We start from the raw sequence: 21,426 nt of genomic DNA, 5'->3' as shown, positions 1-21,426 counted from the left end.
AAAGTCTCCTCTATAGTCAAATCTAAGATCTAGTCTATAGTCAAATCTATAGTTTATTCTATAGTCTCGTCTATAGTCGAGTACATAGTCTAGTCTTTAGTCTATTCTATAGTTTAGTCTATAGTCTTGACTTTAGTTAGGTCCATAATTGAAAGTATATAGTCTGGTCTATACTGTTGCGTATACTCTATAATCTAGTCTTTTTATATATATTCTAGTCTATAGACTTTTCAATAGTCTAATCTATGGTCTAATCTTTAGTCTATTCTATTGTGTAGTCTATAGTCGAGTCCATAGTCATAGTCTTTAGTCTTTAGTCTATTCTATAGTTTAGTCTATAGTCTGGACTGTAGTTAAGTCCATAATAAAAAGTCTATTATATAGTCTAGTCTTTTCTCGCCTATACTCTACACTCTAGTCCCTTGTTTATAGTCCAGTCCATAGATAGTCAAATCTATTGTCTAGTCTATAATCTATATTCTCTATAGTTTTATCTATTGTCTAGTGTAAAATTTAATCTATAGTCTAGGCTATAAACTGTTCTTTTGCCTAGTCTATAGTCCTGTTTATAGTTTAGTCTATAGTTTAGTATATAGTCTATAGTCTAATCTGTAGTCTGGTCTATAGTCTAGTATATAGACTAGTCTATAGGCTAGTCTATAGTATAGTATATAGTCTAGTCTATAGGTTAGGTAATAGTCTAGTCAATATTATACACTATAGTATAGTTTTCAGTCTAGTAAAGTCTATCGTGTAGTCTAGTCTATAGTCTAGACTGCTGTCTATCCTATAGTCTATAATATAGTCTTTAGTTTAGTACAGTCTTTAGTCTAGGCAATAACCTACAGTCTTGTATATAGTATTAAGTCTAGTTTAGCTAATAGTTTTGTCTATTGCCTAGCCTGTAGTCCAGTCCATAGTATATTCTATATTCTAGACTATTCTATAGTTTAGTCTATAGTCTTGTCTATACTCTAGTCCAGCTTTAAGTCTAGCCTTTAGTCTAGTCTATAGTATAGTCCATAGTCTAATATACTGTCTAGTCTATATTCTATATAGTCTTGTCTATATTATAGTCTAGCCTTAAGTCTAGTCTATGGTATAGTCCATAGTGTAATATACTGTCTAGTCTATATTCTATATATGTGATTGTAATCGAGTCTATAGTTTAGTCTATAGTTCAATTACTTTTAGATTTTATGTTCGAAAGTTTTATCCGATAAAAGAGCTCTCTTGGGTATATACAATTTTAAAATTTCAATTTTCCATGCTTGACATCAAATAATCAAATAGTGTATAAGTAGTAAGAATTTTCTTTCCTCTTATTCGTGATAGAGATAAGCCCAATAAATGTTATTAATACAAAATTTATCATACTAAACTTTATTTTAGGATTCGTGAACTTTTTTTATTATAGTTTTATTAAGTTTTCTTGTTTGGTTGGTGGGTTTGTCGTATTGCCAATGACAACTGTTTTTTTTTTAGATTTTGTAGCAAAAATATAAATTTATTCCCATTTAATTCGAATAAATTATTCTAATAAACAGTCGTTCTATAAATTTTCTATTTAAATACTTTTCAGCGTCTTTCACTCACTCACTCAGTTAGCTCAAAACATTTTTATTTATAGTAAAATGAAAATTTAAATGACGTTTTATTTGAAAAAATTTTTAAAATTATATTTTATTTTGTAAAAATTTGTAAACACATGTGTTTTGTTAGAAAAAGTATTTTTTTTTGTTTTGTTATTGTCTGTTTAAAATTATTTACAATTTTCACCTTCAATGTCAACGAAAAGCATAAAGATATCAACTTTTAGAGATATAAAAAACTATAGTTTTTATTATTTTTAATTTATTAAGGTACTAGGTATAAGGAAGACATGGCAAAATTTAGGAACTTTAGATTAAGAAGAAACTAGTATAGCTATGCATACACGATTGCCAGTTGACTGCCAGATCTGTCAACGTTGTATGACAACTGTAAGAAAATCTTACAATATCATTTTCAGTTAATTGTTAGACAATAAATTCTTTTGCCAAACAAATATTGTCAGTTCACACTGTTGGCAAATGGTTGTATGACAAAAGTTGTTAGATTTCATTTTAGATGTTCTTTAAATGTACGGTACACAATTTGCACATCTGACAATAAAAATTGTCAGTTTATAAGATTGTTAAATGTCTGACAATATTATTGTTTTGCATTAAACTGGCCATGCCTTTTCTTACAACGTTGTAAGACAAAAAAAGTAAGAAATTATAGTCGGGCGAGGCCGGGTTTTAGTTGTATGGGAGCTAGGTGTAATAGTGAACCGATCTTATTTGTTATCAAATAGGATTCCTCCCTGAGACAATAGAAAATCATGTACCAAGTTTTATTGAATTATCTTTAAAATTGCGATCGGTAGTTTGATACAAAGATTTAAGACAGGCGGAAGACAGACATAGCTAAGTCGACTAAGAAAATGATTCTGAGCCGATTGGTATACTTAAACGTACCAATGTTATTGTGTGTTATGTGTGTTATAAACATCTGCAATAATCCAATATACCTTCCGCACTAAAGTGGTGTAGAACATTTTGTGCCAACGTTGTAAGATCTGACAACAGTTTAAAAGTAACATCATAGTAATAAAATTTATTTTTTTTTTTAAATAGCATTCCCTAAAGTCGTTTTAAGCAACTATTTGAAATAATTTTTATTGACACTTATTAAAATATTCAATCATTTATGAATATGAAAAACTACATCTGTCAACAACTTTTCTACTTATGTTTACTTTTTAGATACCAACAAATTATGAACAAACACCAACTACAAGCTAATAAACCCATGTTAAATCATTAATTAAATGCCACCAATTAAGAAAAAATTTTCCCGCGAGTTTTTCCCTCTTCTCGCTAAAACTACTAAAATTGAAAATACTTGTCATATAAGTCTTAAAATTAAAAGGCATCAAGCCAATATAATTCTCAGATATAATAGACTATATACATACAAACTAGAGGCATTAATAAAAAGTAAATCATTAAAAAGAAAATAAATTAAAATTCCTATAAGAATCATAGACTTCTAAATGCCCTTCACTATATGATATGATAGATTGGGTGTTAGTTGTCATTACTAATCAAATGATTTGAAGTTGTAGCAAACTGCATGACAAACACTGTTAATGGGTTGTAGGAATAGGAACAAAAACTATTTAATAATAAAAATTGGGTCAACTAAGAAATGAGAAAGAGAGCAAAAAGAAAAAACAAATTTTACTCATATAAATTAATCATTCAAGTCAGTTGTAGTTTTTTGTTTTTTTTTCTAACTTATTCATTCATTTAAAATACAGAGCAGTAGTAAAGTAAGAAAACACCCTAAAGCGTCATCAAAATTTTTGTTATTGTCTTCTTTTCTATTATTATAATACATATAGAAGAGATCTCACTACGCGTTCTTAAATAACTCACAATCATTCTAAAGTGTAGCTAAGCAAATTTGTATTTGTTTTGTTATTTTTTTTGATATTTTTGCAAAAATATAATAATAAAAAATTAATAAAAACAAGTTTGCTAATTTTTTATAAAAACAAATCATAGTACAATAAATAGCCAATGTATACATTATTGTTTTATATTTTTTTTAGAAAAAAATAATATATTATTTAAAAATTAACATTGATGTCAAAACAATAATTGAATTTAATAGATCAAGTTTAAATTATTATTTTTCTTTAATTTTTAAAAATATATTTTTTGTTAAGTCTTATCAGTGAATAAAATTTTTGATTTATTGTAGGCTGAAGTTTGAAAGAAGGTAAAATTAGAATATGTGCTGTAGACACATAATAATCTAGCAAAAATTTTCATTACCATATTATAGGTTAAGTTAGTAAGTCATGGAGAAGGTAGATATTTACCGCATTTGCTTACAAATAGGGAGCTAAGTAAGTACTTACCACAATCACTTGCTAATAAGAAGTTAAATAAGCAGTTTTATTTTTGGAATAAACAAACTAGTCGACGTCCACTACTTTTACTTACTCTCTGCATTCGCTTACAAATATGCAGCTATGTAAGTACTTACCACGATCGCTAATATCGTAAACTAAATAGTCGAACAAATATACGTTCACTGATTTTACTAAAAGTTTTAAGACAAAACTAGTATTTTCATCGTAACTTGATCAATGCGATAAGGATCTGTACAAATATGTCACTTTTTTTTAAAGTTCCACGGAAGAGTAAGTGAACAAATACAAGTTATTTAAAAGAGTTTTTTAACTAGTTTATTTCTTAGCGATTTTTGTTTGAAATAATGAAGCTTATTTAATTTGTCAGATCTTGAAACGTTTGCGAAAAATAAGTTGTCTGAAAGAGAGCAAAATTCTGAATTAAATATAGATATCGAAATCCAATTCTACTGCTTCTAAAAGATTTTTATCATTAGTTATGGGAGCCTGATATGGATAGGGTTTCACATATTTTCTTACATTTGTATCTGAAAATCTTAATTACAGCTTTGGACGGTAGAACCTTTAAAGTTTTATCAGTAAATGTGAAAACGAATATCGAGTGCTTTACATGAACACCTGCAGTGACGACATGGTTTTCTTTTTGAAACACTAGGTGAGCTTCTTTGCCGATAAATTAAAGATTAGGGGATAACAACTCCTCAACATCTCGAAAAACACCACCGACACTTCAACCATCAGCCCATTCTTCCTTCCGAACTCAACAGGATTCCTCTTATCTGATAGCTACAAATATCCGATGGTACATCTCACTCCAACTAATCTTTTAGAATTTGTGTTTAATCTACAGCCACTACATGGAATTAATCATTTAACCAAACACCGCCTTTCCGCGAATTTCGATTTAAACCAAAGAAACTACGTGGATCCCAAAGGAACCTCAATCGACAAAGCAGACAGGACAAAGTCCTGCGGCATTTGGCCAACCGTAGTACCAGATTTTGAGATGTTCTGGTTTAAACTTATTGCAAATCATTTCAAGGAAAGACCGCGGACACATTTGACATTACCAGTTTATACTGTTAGCACCACTTTTTCACCAGAATATTGCCATAACACCAAGGTGGAGATGGCACCAAGATAACATGCCTCCTTGGGGTAAATGTGCAAGAAAGATAGACAACCAGTTTCCTAATGTGAAATAAAAATCTCATCTAACGCCTATTATTGGCTTGAAATTTACCCGGGATATTGCAATAACATCAAGGTGGAGATTTCACCAAGATAACATGCCCCCGTGGGGTAAATATGCAAGAAAGACCTAAGGGACCTAACATTTTAACACATAATTATAATAAAGACCAGAATTTTTCTTAGTATAAAATAAAAATCTCTCTCTAACGCCTATAATTCCCTTAAACATTTGAATAAATTAATGTCATATTAGCAGTACATGAATCAAAACCTACAACCGAGTTAATAATTAAATTGATATTAAAACCCATAAATGATTAACAAAACAAAAGGAGGGGCAATCACATTTTAAAAACAATTTAATGTTATAACAAGTACTAGAATTTATGCTCTAAAACCATTTTATTATTTTTATAAAGTTAAGGTAAAAATCTTGCTTTTACAAATAAAAAAAAATACAAATTGTACGAGTTTTAGCACAAAGTTCTTTGAACCTAATAATAAAACTACATTTCAAAGAGCAGCCAGGCAGGCAGGCATGGAAATATTGCAAGAATATAAAACACACAAACACATATTTTTAACCAAAGAGTTCCGGTACCACCATAATAAAATATACAAAAAAAAAACTATAAGGCCTTTTACGAAAAAGAGCTCTTCTAATAAAACCAAAGTTAATGGTCTCGAAAGTCTAAACAAAAACAAAAAACGAATGTAAAATAAACCAAGTTGAAAGAAAGTAAAGAACACAACACGAGTGTGATGCCTTTCAAATTTGAAACCAACATTTACAACTGTCAACATGTTGTATTTACTCAGTCCACCAGGGGTTTTTTATATATGCCCCCCCAAACAAATACGTTTCACATAAAACGTGACTAAAATTTCTATGCAAAAAAAAAAAAAAAATTAAAAAAAAACTTAAACATTTCTTTGTTGTCTTTTTACAAATTCTAACAACATTTTAGCAACAAGTTGTATAAAAAATTTATATAATTATAAAATTAGAATTTAATGCTTTTGTATAAGCAAAATGTGTCTAAATGCCGCTATCTATTAAATAAATCATTCGAATATATATTTCTAAGGAAAAATTGTCTCGCTTCTGTTTAATGATTTCAATGACACCTTGTTTCCAACTATCTAGTAGTTTGTTGTTAGAAAAAAAAACAGAAATAAACAAAACATAAATAAATCAAAAAAAATTTAAATTCTATGCTGACATCATTTATAGGATTTTATGCAATTTTTATTTTGGTCAAAAAGTCATTAAAGTGCTAAAAATAGTCAAAAAATATTTTTATACAAATATTTTCTAGGATTTTTAATTAATTTTGCAATTATATTTTTGGACAATTAATATTAAAATAGTGAATAAACATTTCTATAGAAATTAATTAATAATATCAGCAGCAGTTTTCATTTGTCACTTTTTAATGATTTTATTTGTAGCTTTTCTTCGAAAAAATTTCGCTTAATTTGAAAAATAAATATTTAGTTAGAGTAATAAATATTTGTATTTCCGCCTTTATTGCTAATTTATTTATAAATATTATTATGTTTTATAATGGAAATGGTTTATTGAATAACAAAATACTGCTAATTAGAAATGAAAGCATAGAAATTATTTTTAAAAGTGATCTTATATCTAACTGATCTTCAAAAGTTCTTTATTTTTTCTTTATGAAAATTTTTATATAAAAACTTTTGCGCACAGTGTTGCGATTATCTATTACTAGTAACTAAACCCTGCACAATAATATTCCATGAGTTGGTCTAGAGACTAATTTCACAATTTTCTTGACCACAGTTTTGTCAAAAGATTACTTCTCAGACTAGTCAATATATTACTCCAAAGACTAGTCTACTGTCTAGTCAAAAATAGTCAGTAAAGTAGTCCACAAAATATGCTTGTCAATAGATTTGGCCATAGAGTATTCCACAAACTAGTAAATACACCAGTCCACCGACTAGTGCACAGATTTTTCGTTAGAGTATTCCTCATACAAGACTACTTAGTAATCCACAGTCTAGTCAATAAACTTGCCCAAAAACTAGCCAATCGATCAGTTAATAGAAAGATTCATAGAATAGACAATAAATGAGTATTGAAGTCAATATAGTAATCCTCTTGCCAAGTAAATTGACTAGTCCACATACTAGTCAATAGAGTGTTCCAAAGACTTGTCAATAAAGTAGTCACAGACTAATCTTTACACTATTGCACCGACTAGCTAATAGAGTAATCCTCTACCTAGTCAACATACTACAGAGTAGTCAATAGTCTATAGTAGTCTATATTCTAATCATTGGAGTACTCTTTAGACTAGTAAGTAGACTAGTGCACGTACTAGTAAAAGACTTGTCAAAAAAATAGAATACAGACTAGCCAAAAGACTAACCCACTGACTAGCCGAGAGACTAGTCAATCGATTCCACAATCTAATCAGTAGAGAATTCTGCAGATTTGTTAGTAGACTAGTCCACATACTAGTATTAGACTATTTCACAGACTAGTCAAAAGAATAGGCTAAAGACTAGTCAATAGACTGATCGAAAGAATAGCGAAAAGAGTGAATTACAGACTAATTAGTCCACAGACTAGTCAAGAGAGTATTCTGCAGATTAGTTAGTTGACTAGTCCAAATACTATAGACTAGCCAAAAAACTAGTCCACATACTAACCAAGAGACTAGCCAGTATACTAGTACACATACAAGTCAAGAAACTTCTCTACAGTATAGTCAAGAGATTAGTCAACAGTCTAGTTCCTAGTGACTAACCAATAGTGTAGTTCCTCAGACTACTAAATAGAGTAGTCCACAGTACAATTAATAGAGTATTTTGCGGACTGGTCTATAGACTAGTTCACATATTGACCAATAGACTAGTCCACTGAATATTTAACACTTTGATCCTAAAAGGACACAAATTAGGTTTTTCGTACTTTATCGTTTAATGACACCGCTACAGAATGGTTTAAGTACGGATTTCTAGATTATTTTTTCTATTTATTCTTATAACTTTAAAACGATATTTTTAGGATGCAAGGAGAACACATGAATTAATTTTGTTTCTATGCTGAGATGAATATATATTTTCTAAAAATAATAACACACAACTGCTGTATGCAGTTCTCTTAACTGGAATTTATCCAAAAAAAAAAAAAATAAATTTAAATAAATATTATTTTCTATTCACCTAATATTAATAGATTGCTAATTGCACTTAAAATGTCAGCTGAAATCGAAAAAAAACAAAACAAATATATATTCAAACAAAATTTGCGTAATATAAAGAAATTTTTATGATACATTTAACCTTCACCAAGAGAATTTTTATGACTTTCAAATAGCGTCAATAATAAACAAAACGGACCAAATAAATAAATGCAGTTCGTTTTCTATGACAAAAAAAAAATAAAATAAAATAAACACGTGCCTCCAAATAAAAATTGAAATGAAACTTAAATCTTTAAAAGGTACTTAAAAAAGATGGCAACTGATGTTACAAGATGGTACTAAATTTTTGACAAAAAAGTACCTAACTTTGAAAAACATTTTACTTTCGAATATTTTAAGAGAAATTTAAAAGGTACGAAAAGTACTATCTCTACAAAAATGTACTAAAAAAGTACCTTTTCTAAAGCAGATTACATTTCTTATTTATTTGCCAATAGAAAAGAACATATTTGCAAAAAAATTAGCAAAATATATACTAAAATTGATCACTAAATCTAGAGGAAAAATTTCAATTTAATTGAAACTAAAAATTAGAACATTAAATTTGATGGTCATGTGATGGATGTGTTAGCTTCTTTTGAATTTTTTTGCACTTGAAAAAAAATTACAGAAATAAATTTATAAGTTCATATTTTCAAAGATAAACACAAAAAAGGGAAAAACATGATACAATTATCTTTCAATATCATTACTTTTGTTGTTTGTTTTTATCAAGAGGAAAAAAGATAATCAGTTGACAGAAATAAATGAAAAAAAAACTACAAAAAAGTTTTGCAAATGATATTTTCCTATTTATGTAGCACATGATGATGATTATGAGATGACGAAGTTTTAGTGAATGACGATGATGATGACGTTGCTAGTTTGTGTACAACTTAAAAAGTTTATTTGTTAAGAGGCGACCAAAAGTCGTGATGAGGTTATAAAATTTATAGTTTGAGATGATATTTTTAGTTTTTTAAATAGTTTGTGACAAATATAAGAAGTAGACAAATATATTTTGTTTCCTTTTATTCAAAAAAAGTTTAAAAAGTTCAATTTAAAAGAATAAGATTCAAAGTTAAAGATTTATATTATAAACTCAAAATCTTTTGAAGAAACTTAAAAGTTTAAACTTTTTATGTTTAGAAATGCTAAAAAGCTTTAAAGCTTTAGTTACTTTTTTGGATTAAAGGCTTATGATGCTAAGTAAAACGTTTCTATTGTAGACTCAAAATCCTCTAATGAAACTTTAAGCGTTTTATGTTAAGAAATGCGAAGTAGCTTTTAAGTTTTAGTTACTTTTTAAGATAAAAAATTGTATTATTTTCCATTAAACCATAAATTTTAGTTTAAAACTAAAAAGTATGGAAAAAGTTGTAAAATAAATATATTTAGCTTTTAAGCTTAATAATAATAAATTTCGTTTTAAATTTTTAAGATTTAAAAAAGCTTTAAACTATATTTAGAAAATATGTTAACATACTCACTTCAATTAAAATGTGAATAATTAAAAAAGCTTTTAAATAAACTTTTATAAACCAATAGCTTTTAACTATTATTTCTTTGAAGTGACCAACTAGTTCTACTCTAACCTATAAAACTATTTATATATCACATTCATGTTAAAATAACTATTTTATTGGGCTGTACGTCGGCTCTTTTTACGTTTTATAGGTCTGCGTGTCAAAGTTCAATATAAAGTTTAAGGTCAACACAGTAAACTTTTGTAGTTTCATTGTTGTGTATGTTTTTTTGTTTTTCTATTTTACTCACTAACATAATCGAAAGAAAAAACACTTTATGACATTTTCACATACAATTTCGATATAATGAAGTTTACAAAAGCCAAAGCACTTCATACGTACCTTAATGGGATTAGCATTTCTTGATAAGAAAATGTTAAGGAATTCATAATTTATAATATATGGACGTAAAATATACATAATAAGTAGCGTAAGAGTGGATAGGATATTTGTATTGTAGCGGCCTTGAGGGTTTCGTGCGTGGCTAAAAGGTTGGGCTCATAAAGTTGTGTACAGGAATTTTTAGTTATTTTTGAAGTTTTTAAGATTTCCAAAAAAAAAGTTGTATAAAGGAATTTTTAGTTATTTTTGCAAAAAAAATAGGTTTTTGTGCTTTTAGTTTTTGTTTTTGTTTGAGTTTAATTTTGATCACCCCTGGAATGCCATATATGAGCTTTTTGACCAAAAAATTAAACATATTGACAATGGACTAAGTCTGAGGACCAATCCGCGGGTTAGTCTAAAGTCTAGTCTAAAGTCTTGTCTATAGTCTAGTCTATGGTGTAGTCTATAGACTTCAGTCTTCTCTATAGTCTAGTCTATAGTCTCTTATATAGTGTATTCTATAGTCTCTTATATAGTGTATTCTATAGTCTATTATATAGTCTATAGCCTATTATATAGTCTATAGTCTGTTATATAGTCTACAGTCTGTTAGTCTATATTCTAGTCTAGTCTATAGTCTACTCTATGGTCTAGCCTATAGTCTTTTATATAGTCTAGTCTATATTTTAGTATATAGTCTTCTCTATAGTCTAGTCAAGACTATATGTCTATAGTCTAGTCAAGAGTCTAGCCTATGGGCTAGGTTATAGTCTAGCCTAGTCTATTCTAGTCCAGTCTAGTCTAGTCTATAGTCTAATCTATAGTCTAGTCTATATTCTAGTCTATAGTCTAGTCTATACTCTAGTCTATAGTCTAGTCTACAGTCTATAGTCTAGTCTATAGTCTAGTCTATAGTGTAATCTATAGTCTAGTCTATAGTCTAGTCTAGTGTATAGTCTAGTCTATAGTCTAGTCTATAGTCTAGTCTATAGGCTAGTCTATAGTCTAGTGGTACTTTTGAAGTGAAAAAGTACTAAGAATATACAATAGTACCATTAAAAATATGCTTTTTTCTAAAAGAACATTCTGAAGGCCTATTAAGCATTAAATTACCTAAAAAATGTTTTCCCGCTGCCAAACATATATTTATTATTGGTTCCTAATTGAAAAAAATAACACACAAATAAAATATTTTTTTTTAATTAATTAAATGGTTAGCAGTAACGAAATTTTCATCAATATTGACAAACTTTTTAGCAAATAAATACTTATCAATTTTTTTTTTGTGTATATTCTTGTAGAATAGTTTTTAACATTTCAATTGATTTGTCATCATAAATTGATACTTAATGTTGACCCAAATAAAAATTGCTAGAATAGAAATATTAAAAAAAATGAGAAAAACGCAACAATTTGTTTTTAATTAATAAGATGAATTTCTTTTTAGTTTTTTTTATAAAAAAAGATAAAAGAAAAGAGAAAAAAGTGTCTTAATAGTTGGCCGATGTTTTATTAGATTAATTTATGTAAAATAAATATATGGAAACAAATTCAAGGTTGATTATGATTAATGTTAACGATGTTGATGATGATGACTCTACTTCCAAAAACATTCAACACGCATTAAAATCATTACAATATATATTTTTTTAAAACATTTAAAAATAAATAAAATTTTTAATAAACAAATTTAAAAATGATCTAAACAAATTGATATAAAATTGTTACAAACGTGTTGGTTTTTTGATACAAAATTTAATTGTTAAAATTACCCAACAAATCAAAAATAGAATTACAGACATTTAGATATTGGTTAACAATTTATTATAATGGTTTTTTGATTGTAATGATTAGACAATTAACGATCCACAAACAAACAAACAAAGTTATTACAATTCTTTCATCTTACCATTCATCTCAAGGTTCTTTTGATTTAATTTGTCATTTTTTTTGGGGGGGGGGAAGGTTTTACAAATAAATCAAAAAACAATAAACCCCTGTTTTTATATTTGTAAACAATTATGCAATAAAATAAGATTTTTATTACACTATTATAAAATCATTAAGTCTAGTTTATATCATTATTATTGTTTAATTAATTTTATTAAAAGTGAGTTTCTTTTATTTTTTGTAGAATTACATAAAATTTCTCTACAAGGTTATCAATTACATAATTTGTCATTACATTTAAAGGGGTTAATTACTCAAAACTTGTAAAGTTCAATAGCAATTAATTTTCGGAAAAAAAACTTTTTGTAAAATAGTTTTAGTTGTTGTGAAGAGTGTTTTTAAGGTTTTTCTTTTCAAAATTGTTATTTATTTATTAAAGTAATTAGTTTATTATTTATTTTTATAAGAATTGAAAAAACTGTAAAAAATCTTAGAAGTTATTATAAAGGGTGGAGGTAGAGAAAACGCTGGTATATTGTTTAAATACACTGAGAAAAAATTGTAATTTTTTAAATAAAAAATCTAGGTTTTTACTGGAAATTTAAATAAATTTTTAGTACCTGCTTAGTTGGTGTTGCATATGTACATTAAGTCCTAAGAAATACACCTAGGCCTCTATCGGGCATGTTGTCCTTAACTAGTGCTTCAGGTGGGAATAAAACTCTGCACCTCCGGTCTACCAGACTACAACACTAACCACTAACCTACCAGTTCCAATTTAAGTAAAAATATTAATTCTTCAAAAATGTTAATTTGTCTCTATTCTCAGAAAACATATGAATTTCTTTGGTCCATAATTATACCCTACTCTACTATAGCGAGGTCGGTATTTAGTGTTTGTGCTGATGCTTATAACTCCCAATATAAAACCAATACTACAGCCACCTTATAGTGTAACAATCATAAACACTTTCTGATTGAGTCGATTCAGATATGACCGGTCCACAGTTTTACCTTGCCCCCATATAACCATACCCCCCAATAAGGGTTCTTTTGCTCATGATTATGTAAAATGTTTTAGTATCACTTCAAAAATCAGCACAAACTATAAATCCAAATATTACTACCGATTTTCATAAAGATCGAGCTTCATCTGATCGTAGTCCCCATAAAAAGTCTGATTCAGACTTGAGGGTCAATAATCTAGATAATATTTTGCATAAATAACTTTATTGTAAACGTAAATCCCTCTAGCAATAATTAAAAACATAGATCCATATTGACCCTTGACCCCTTATAACCCGTCTTTCAGAAAATCTCTTGAATATCTTAAAATTTTTTAAAATTAAGCTTAAAAATCTACTTAAATGAGTCGTTATTAAAAAAATACTACTCACCAGTTCAACAAAAACAACAATTTTGGTAAAAACGTCGTAACCCTGTTAACATGTATGTCGTTTCTTAAAGATTGAATATGATCTCAGATTTTCTTCATCACATCTGAAAGACAACTTTATTTGTAAAATGCTGAAAAATAAAGAAAATATGTGAGATGTTTATTTAACTTTATTTTAAAACTGACAGAATGGGCTTTCAGATGATATACAATAGCGTTGTTCCAATCTTCAGGACACTATATCTCAATTATCAGATGTGACGGAGGAATTCTAAAGATTCGGATTCAGTGGGACTCAGTCCTTTAGAAAAGTAAACTTTGGCATAAAATTTATCTGATAATGTCATCTAAAAAATCTTATTTTTTCTATTCCAAGCAATTTTAATAAAAATGCTTGATCTGTGATCATTTATATTTCCGATCAAATCCTAATCAATAGATTCTTCAGACACTAATAGATTGATTTAGGTGACATATACGATATTACACTCTTTGTTGTGTAAAACATTCGTAGGATCCATATTAAGTTCTTCCGGATTTTTCGCTACTATATGTATGTCCTCTCCCCATTGTGTTATAGAATTAAATATGTTTGTTCTGAAAATTATGAGTTTGTAATATATGGTAAATGTTTGTTATTTCAATTATTTTTAGTTCCGCTGTCTGTTTATACCATACGTACAACAACCCTTTCGACAACACAATCCAACAAAAACACACTGTTAATTGTCAAAGTGATCTTGTCGATCAGTCATTCAATCAATTCTTCTTCCATCATATATTTAGTCATTGAAAAATAAATGTCTCACCAATTTGAGTCTGGGAAGTGCCTTTTATGTTATAAACATATTTTTTTAGTTTTATGTTATTTATGAGTTAAAAATAAACAGTCACACAGAACGACGGACGATCATAGAGCCTTAATAAAAATTCAAGAATAAATTCATTGATGAATTGAACACTTTTTTTAATTCATTCATTTTCATAAAAAATGTGAGAGAAAGAGAGTGAAAGAATGATTGAGTGAGTGTTGTAAGTATTTTACGATCATTTTGTTATTCTTACACCAGGTTATAAAGTTTTATTCATTTTAATAATTATTTTTATTATTCTTACAATAAATTTAAACAATCTGTTGACAACTGTTCTGGATGAATGTATGAGCGCGTGCGAGTGTGTGTGTGTTTGAAAGGAAAGTTCTTCTGATTTTTGAGCGTTAATGTTTGATATGAAATTTGTCAGCATGTCAGTTTAATCGTGAGTTTCATATCGTTTGGTCGGGTTTTCGGTTTGGGAATAAATCGTTTAAACTTGTGCCAAATTCGTTGGTGAATTTTGGGATAAAGTGAGTGTGCCTTAAAAAAAAACGCCCTTTATTTAAAAAAAAAACTTATACATTTTTTATAAAATATTGTGCTTATGTGGAAAAATTATACAAATTATACAATCTCATAAAGATAAAACATTGATTATGCTTTTTTTATTACACTGTTTATAAACATTTAAAAAAATATAACTTAAAAACCCAAACATTTTTTTCTTGGCGTATCTCAGTGACACATTATTTTAACATTCAAGAGATTATTTATTTATTTAATTATAAAAAGCAACAAAATATGCTTCTTGATCTTGAAATACCAAAAAAAAATAAAAAGATTTTTATTTTTAATCTATAAATTATTTGAAATCAACCGTGGTGCCAACATTTTTCATAAGATAAACCCAAAATGGCAAAAACAACTGCTGCGACAGCATTAGCCCACAAAAAACAAACAACAATAGAAAAATAAATAAAAAAATTTATAAATATAAAATAAATAAAAAAATATTCTCTAATCATACATTTGCTACAATTTTGGCGTATACTAATAATGAAATACTTAAAAAGTGTTCAATGTTTGCAAAATCTGCAAAATATGTATCATTTATTAATAATCCTCATTAATAATTTTCAGATAAAATCATGAAATTATAATGATATATGTTATTACTTTTTTCCGAATAGTTAACAAATTAATAAATAATAAATAAATTTATTAAAGCTGAGCTGTGAAACATACATAGACTGTAAACTAGACTATAGACTAGACTATAGACTAGACTATAGACTAGACTATAGACTAGACTATAGACTAGACTATAGACTAGACTATAGACTAGACTATAGACTAGACTATAGACTAGACTATAGACTAGACTATAGACTAGACTATAGACTAGACTATAGACTAGTCTATAGACAAGACTATATACTAAACTATAGGCTACAATATGGACTAGTCTATAGTCTTTTGCCTACACTATAGCCTTTAGATTAAAATATAGTAGAATATGGACTATAGTCTAGACTTAACTATAGAATATACTATAGAGTAGACTTTAGACCAGACTAGATATTGGAGTACAGGTGAAAAAGGCAAAAGAAAATTAAAAATCTAAATTCAGTGTTGAGGATACTTATTTCTAAACTGCACTAAATTCGATTCTGATCATAGTTTCTCCATCAAAGAAGATTTTTGAAAATGCTCAAAACTACTATTAAGTCTGAGTTGCTTATACATATTACAAATTCCCAAGGTAAAAAAAGCTACCCTAATGTGAAATGATATAGTAAGATAAAAACATAATTTTATTTACAGAAAACATGATAGTCAGCCACAGAAAAAAATAATTGTCTAGATTTAATTTAATTTAACGCCATCTTTAAAGATATGGAGATTTTTAAATACATAATTTAAAATAAAAAAAATAAATGTTGGTTGCAAAACACGCACAATAAAAGTGTATGTTAACAAAAATAACTCAAAAGGGGGGAAATATTTAAAAATTATTAAAAAACTAAGACGACTTAAAATGTTTATCTTTAACAAAAGTGTGAAAATGTTAAGAAGCTATAATTAAAATAAAATTATGTCAGATTAAATGGCATAAGTTGATAATTTACAACAGCAAGAGGTTAAGAAAAAAATTTGAAGGAAATTTTTGTAATAAACTTAAATATGTTGATAAGTACTTCTGAATAATAAAAAACTAAAATATTTAATAGACATTTTATTTTTTTTGTTTCTTTGCAGTTGGGCCGGCCATTAAACTCTTTAAAAAGTCGTTAACTTCAAAATGTCAGCGTAGACCACAATTTAAAAAAGCAGCGTAATTGTTGTATGTAAAATTTAAACAAAAAAAAATTGTTTTTAAAAAGCGGCATAAAATTTTATTACCACATGTAAATGCAAATTGTTGCATTGTCAGACGAAAATATTGAATGCAACAAATGAAGCAAACCTCTTGTAAAAAACCATAAACTCGAACAAAGAAGTTTCTTAAATTGAAGAAAACACCATAAAAATAAAATTTAATTTAATAGTTGTATTTAAAAACTACGAAAAATAAAACAAGTGCAAAATAACAATAAGTGTTGAGAAATCAAATGGAAAATTTTACAATTTTTAAACAAAAAAGAAAATCAAGTGTTTTTTTCTTATTAATATCTTCTGTTGAAAAATTATAAAAATATTGTGTAAACAAGTAAAATGAATTTTTAGTGAACATTTTTAATTGTGAAATATTTTCTTGTTATTATTTTTCAAGTGTTTCATTCTAGTTTTTTTATATTAAATATTTTCTTTTATTAAAAAGTGTTTTGTTGTCTTATTTTCTTTTCAAAATTCTTTATTTACAGAGTGCTAAAACAAATGATTTCAACGAAATAATTTTAAAAAAGAAATTAAATTTTTTTATTAAAAATAAAAAACAAAAAATCTAAAATATATTTTTATATTTAAAAAAAGTCAAATTGTTGCAAAAAAAGTCAGTAAAAATTAAAGGCAACAAGTTGTATACATTTGGCACCATGGAGGGAGGTTACGTTAATGAAGGTAAGTCGTAACTGAATAACATATAATAAAGTAATCTTAATATATAATTTTTCTTAAATTCATAGATTTATTTAGCTTTTTGTTATCGAATTTATTTGCAAACTTACTTTTATTTTCTTACTTTCATCACACTCAAGATTAAACTCCACTGCTAACTTTTGAACTAGTCAAAATTTAGAAGAAATACAGAACTAATTTTAAAAAATTTTTAAAACTAACATCGGCACGACTATAGTCTGTGAAAAAGTCTAAAAGTTTAAATAAAAGTCGGAAACTAAATGCAAAAAGTCGAATAGTCGACTTTTCATTTCATCTATAAAACCCTACTAAGGAGCTAGAATTGTGCTTGAATATTTTTTATGTTTTAGCATAGTCCGCATACAATTGGTCCCCCGGAAAAACAATGTAAACAGTCATAGCTGGTTTAAAAATTACAGTATGTCAATTAAATTTCACATAAACAGGTTTTATATGGACCAGAATATCCCTATCGAAGTTTATGAGGATCGGTCCACAATTGACCCAACCTCACATATGAGGTCCGTCGCATAAAACTGCAATAACGCTCATAACATCATTCAAAATGATAGCAACGCAACATTAACAAGTTTTGGGCAAACTAAAATCTATCAGACAGATTTTATGGAGATCGGCTCCTAAATGACTCTATCCCCTGTATAAGATTCCCTTCAGAAAATTACTATAACACTTATAACTTCCTTTTGAAACGGGGTAAAGCCACGAAATTCAACGTAAACAAGGGGAACAGACATCTCTGTCCCCATTTAAAGTTATTCCGTGAAAATTTGTCAGAAAGATCTTAACTTTTATCAAAATTACAGCAAATCAAAGAAAGTAAAAAAATCAATTTACATAATTAACCCTAATTCCAATATAAGGTCCCTTTAAGAAAATGACTATAACGCTTATAACTTATAACAAAATGATGGTAAAGCACAAAAAAATCGACTTTAATGAGTTTTAGGGGTACTTAAATCTTTTTGCCAAATTTTATTGTGAACGGCCTTAACGCTCATAGAAGAATCCCCTTAAAAAAAATAACTTGATGTTAGGACATAAAATTTAAAATTCCAGTATATTGTAGAAACTAAAATCTCTCTGTCAAATAATAAAGAGGATCGGTCCATAATTGATTGGCTTTTACGCCCATAACTATAACTTGATTCAACATTATAGAATATCTAAGAAATTCGACATAACAACTTGTTCCAAAATTATAGAAAAGTAATGAACGTAACAAGTCTAATTGAAACCAAAATCCTAACAGGATCGGTTCAAAATTAACCATAATTGGAATCAGTTTAGTGTAATAAAAATAAAAGTGCAATATTATATATTAAAAAGAGGGAACCACTAAATTATTCCAAATAATACTTAAAGAAGTAGATTTGGTCCCGGAAAAAAGTGCTAATACATATATAAATCCATTCATTGTAAGAATCTTACATTGAACTATTATTCTCAAGAAGTGTTGTGAAAAATATTGCTTTAAATACTACTACTATATACTTAATGTTCATTTATGTTTTTATTATTATTCTAAACATTAAATAAACATTAAACAAAAACGTAAACTACAATCTGCCCACATTTTTCCGGTCATTGAGGTGGTGGTGTTACCACCTTATTCATGTATATATATATATGCCACCCAAACGTATATGTTCATACAATTTACAACATTTTTACAAACATGTTTTGTTATTACAATATTTTTTTTTCTTTGGTTTTTATTTCTATAGTTTTTTATTTTTGTTTTTGTTTATCTTTAGTTTAAGCTTTTTGTTAAAATATTTACGAAAATGAAAATATTTTTATTTTTCTTTTGTAAATACTCATACTCGTACGCGTACTCGTTGGAACGTTAAACAGATGTCAATCTTTGGCACCTTGCGGTAACGTAGGAGAGAGACCCCCTACACTTTGCTCCAAATATTCAGTTAAGAATATTCAAAGTCAAACAAAATGCACACAAATACTTACATATATATGATTACATACATATGAAAAAGAACACAAACGTCAGGTTACAAGCTCTACAATTTCGAACTCAAAAAAAAAAAAAAAATGTGTAAAACAAAATTCTAAAAAATATTTTCAAAATTATTCGAATGCTGCAACAGCCCCACATCAGAAGGAATTTATCTAACATTTACCCATAAATATTTTTTGACTTTGAATTATTTTTTTGTTTTTTTTTTCAAAATTTTGTTTTTTTAAGAAGGGGAGCATTAAAGAATATATATTTTTATTTTTTTTTAATTTTACATTCATGTTTACGCCAGCTCATGAAATAATTTACACTTTATTTTTATCGTTTGAACATTTTGACATTTCTCTGTTTTTTTTTTGATTTTACAAGTGATTTTTGCAATTTTAAAATTTTTTTCAAGCAAAATTTTATTTGTTTAAACTTTTCAAATGTCATAGACAAATTAGCATTTAGTTAGTCATCATTGTTTTTCATGCTATTAGTCAGCTATGGGATGCACTTGCATTTCTTATTGTAAATTTTTTTTTGCTCTTATCACTTGTTTTTAAAATAAATTATTTCAATTTCATAATTTCTTTTCGTATATATAAAATTTTGCTGAAAATGATGTAATAAATCTATTTTCATGAAATACTATTTCTTTTATAAAAATGCTGCTTCTATAGAGGATTCTGATGCCATAATAGGAGTGGAAAGTCCAGGTAAATGTTTTAGTTAATGTTTTTTTATAATTTATTGCACAATTTTGTAAAATTTATTATCTTGTTGACAACAAAATCCTATAAATTTTACCTTTCAAAAATTTAGTTATAAAATATTTTAAATGCTATTTGCTTAAAAGCTTTTTTGTTCGAATATTATAAAATTTTAGAGGAAAATTTGGTAATTTATAATATTTTTCAAAATTTAAAACTTTTTTATAAAAAATTTCTGAAAAATTGTTTTGTACTTGAATGCCTTCGAAAAATTAAATTCCCAGCAAAAAACTCAGTGACTACTAAATACTGACTATATTACACATAAGTACTTTTATAATAAATTACATATAAACAGCTAAGTAAATAGTTTCTTTTGAATTTTGTTTCTTGTTTGCAAGTAGTTATTTGTATGCGATCGTGGTAATAATTTGCCTCCAATCTCTTCACTATGTTTAAAGTAGAAAGCTTAAATGCGACTTTTAAGCTTCCCGAAAGGGTTTCCTTGATAACACTAACTCATCTTGACTTGTTGACTAGGAACTCTGGGAGAAGTTGCCATTACAATTTCTCTGGAATACTTTTAAGTTTTATAAAGTTATCTTTATATTAGCTTAGGTTGATATATTTTACATCAAATCCGAAGAAATACACGGGCCTGTTGTGCGCTTCTTATCGTGAAAAAAGTTCATTGAATGAATTATTTTCAGTATTCAGAAAATCAGTTTCCTAAACGTAATTCCCAAGAATCTTCAAAAACTTCAGCGAATGCCTGGCAGTGTCAAAGAATGTGCTCCAGATTTTCATTGTTCACTTCACATGTTTTACATTCGTCTGAATCCGCATGTACAATTTTGCATAGATGTGCTCGTAATCCTGTGTGTCCACTAAGAGTATGTATTATCATAACTAACTTCAGACGTGCTCATTTTGAGGAGATTTTTCGTCTTGCTATCATCAGGATCACCCCATCTTCGTGGTTTTACCCGCTGTTTCATTATTCCAAGAGGCCTTATGGGAATCTCTCACCCATATTTTTAGTTCAGCTTTTGTTGCGTCGAATGGTTTTGCGTTTGTCAGATTAACTGCCTCGAGCTCCCTTCCCTTTATCGCTATTACAATCCGATGAGCTGATACAACTTTATAACGTTTCCTCAGAATCAATTCGAAAGGTTATAATTTCAAACAAAAATTATTGGATAGTTGTAGACTCAATACATGTTTTGGGATTAAGTTTGTTTCAGTGTATCATGAACTCAAACAAGCCTTTAAAGTTTTTCTGTTTTTAGAAGTTTTTTATCTTAAAGATAGAGCTGTCTATATT

At 27.7% G+C, this 21,426-nt stretch overlaps 1 protein-coding gene across 5 annotated transcripts in view; it reads left to right on the top strand.

Moving 5' to 3' along the window:
• The window catches only part of LOC111685878 (aminopeptidase N), a 94,122-nt gene that overhangs the window by 19,275 nt on the left and 53,421 nt on the right, over nucleotides 1-21,426 (top strand). The window contains exons 1-4 of one of the 5 annotated variants that reach the window (XM_046948822.1): nucleotides 14,746-14,863; nucleotides 16,593-16,677; nucleotides 17,198-17,393; nucleotides 20,073-20,108. In XM_046948822.1, coding sequence (XP_046804778.1) covers nucleotides 17,369-17,393; nucleotides 20,073-20,108 — 61 coding nt within the window. In that variant the 5' untranslated portion in view covers nucleotides 14,746-14,863; nucleotides 16,593-16,677; nucleotides 17,198-17,368. Of the gene's footprint in view, nucleotides 1-14,744; nucleotides 14,864-16,592; nucleotides 16,678-17,197; nucleotides 17,394-20,072; nucleotides 20,109-21,426 lie in introns of those variants that run through there. The other 4 variants (XM_046948819.1, XM_023448165.2, XM_046948820.1 and 1 more) reach the window with 4 other exon arrangements.

The sequence above is a fragment of the Lucilia cuprina genome, chromosome 4 (genome assembly GCF_022045245.1).
Source record: "Lucilia cuprina isolate Lc7/37 chromosome 4, ASM2204524v1, whole genome shotgun sequence".
Taxonomy (NCBI): domain Eukaryota; kingdom Metazoa; phylum Arthropoda; class Insecta; order Diptera; family Calliphoridae; genus Lucilia; species Lucilia cuprina.
This window is presented reverse-complemented; position numbering and strand designations above follow the sequence as displayed.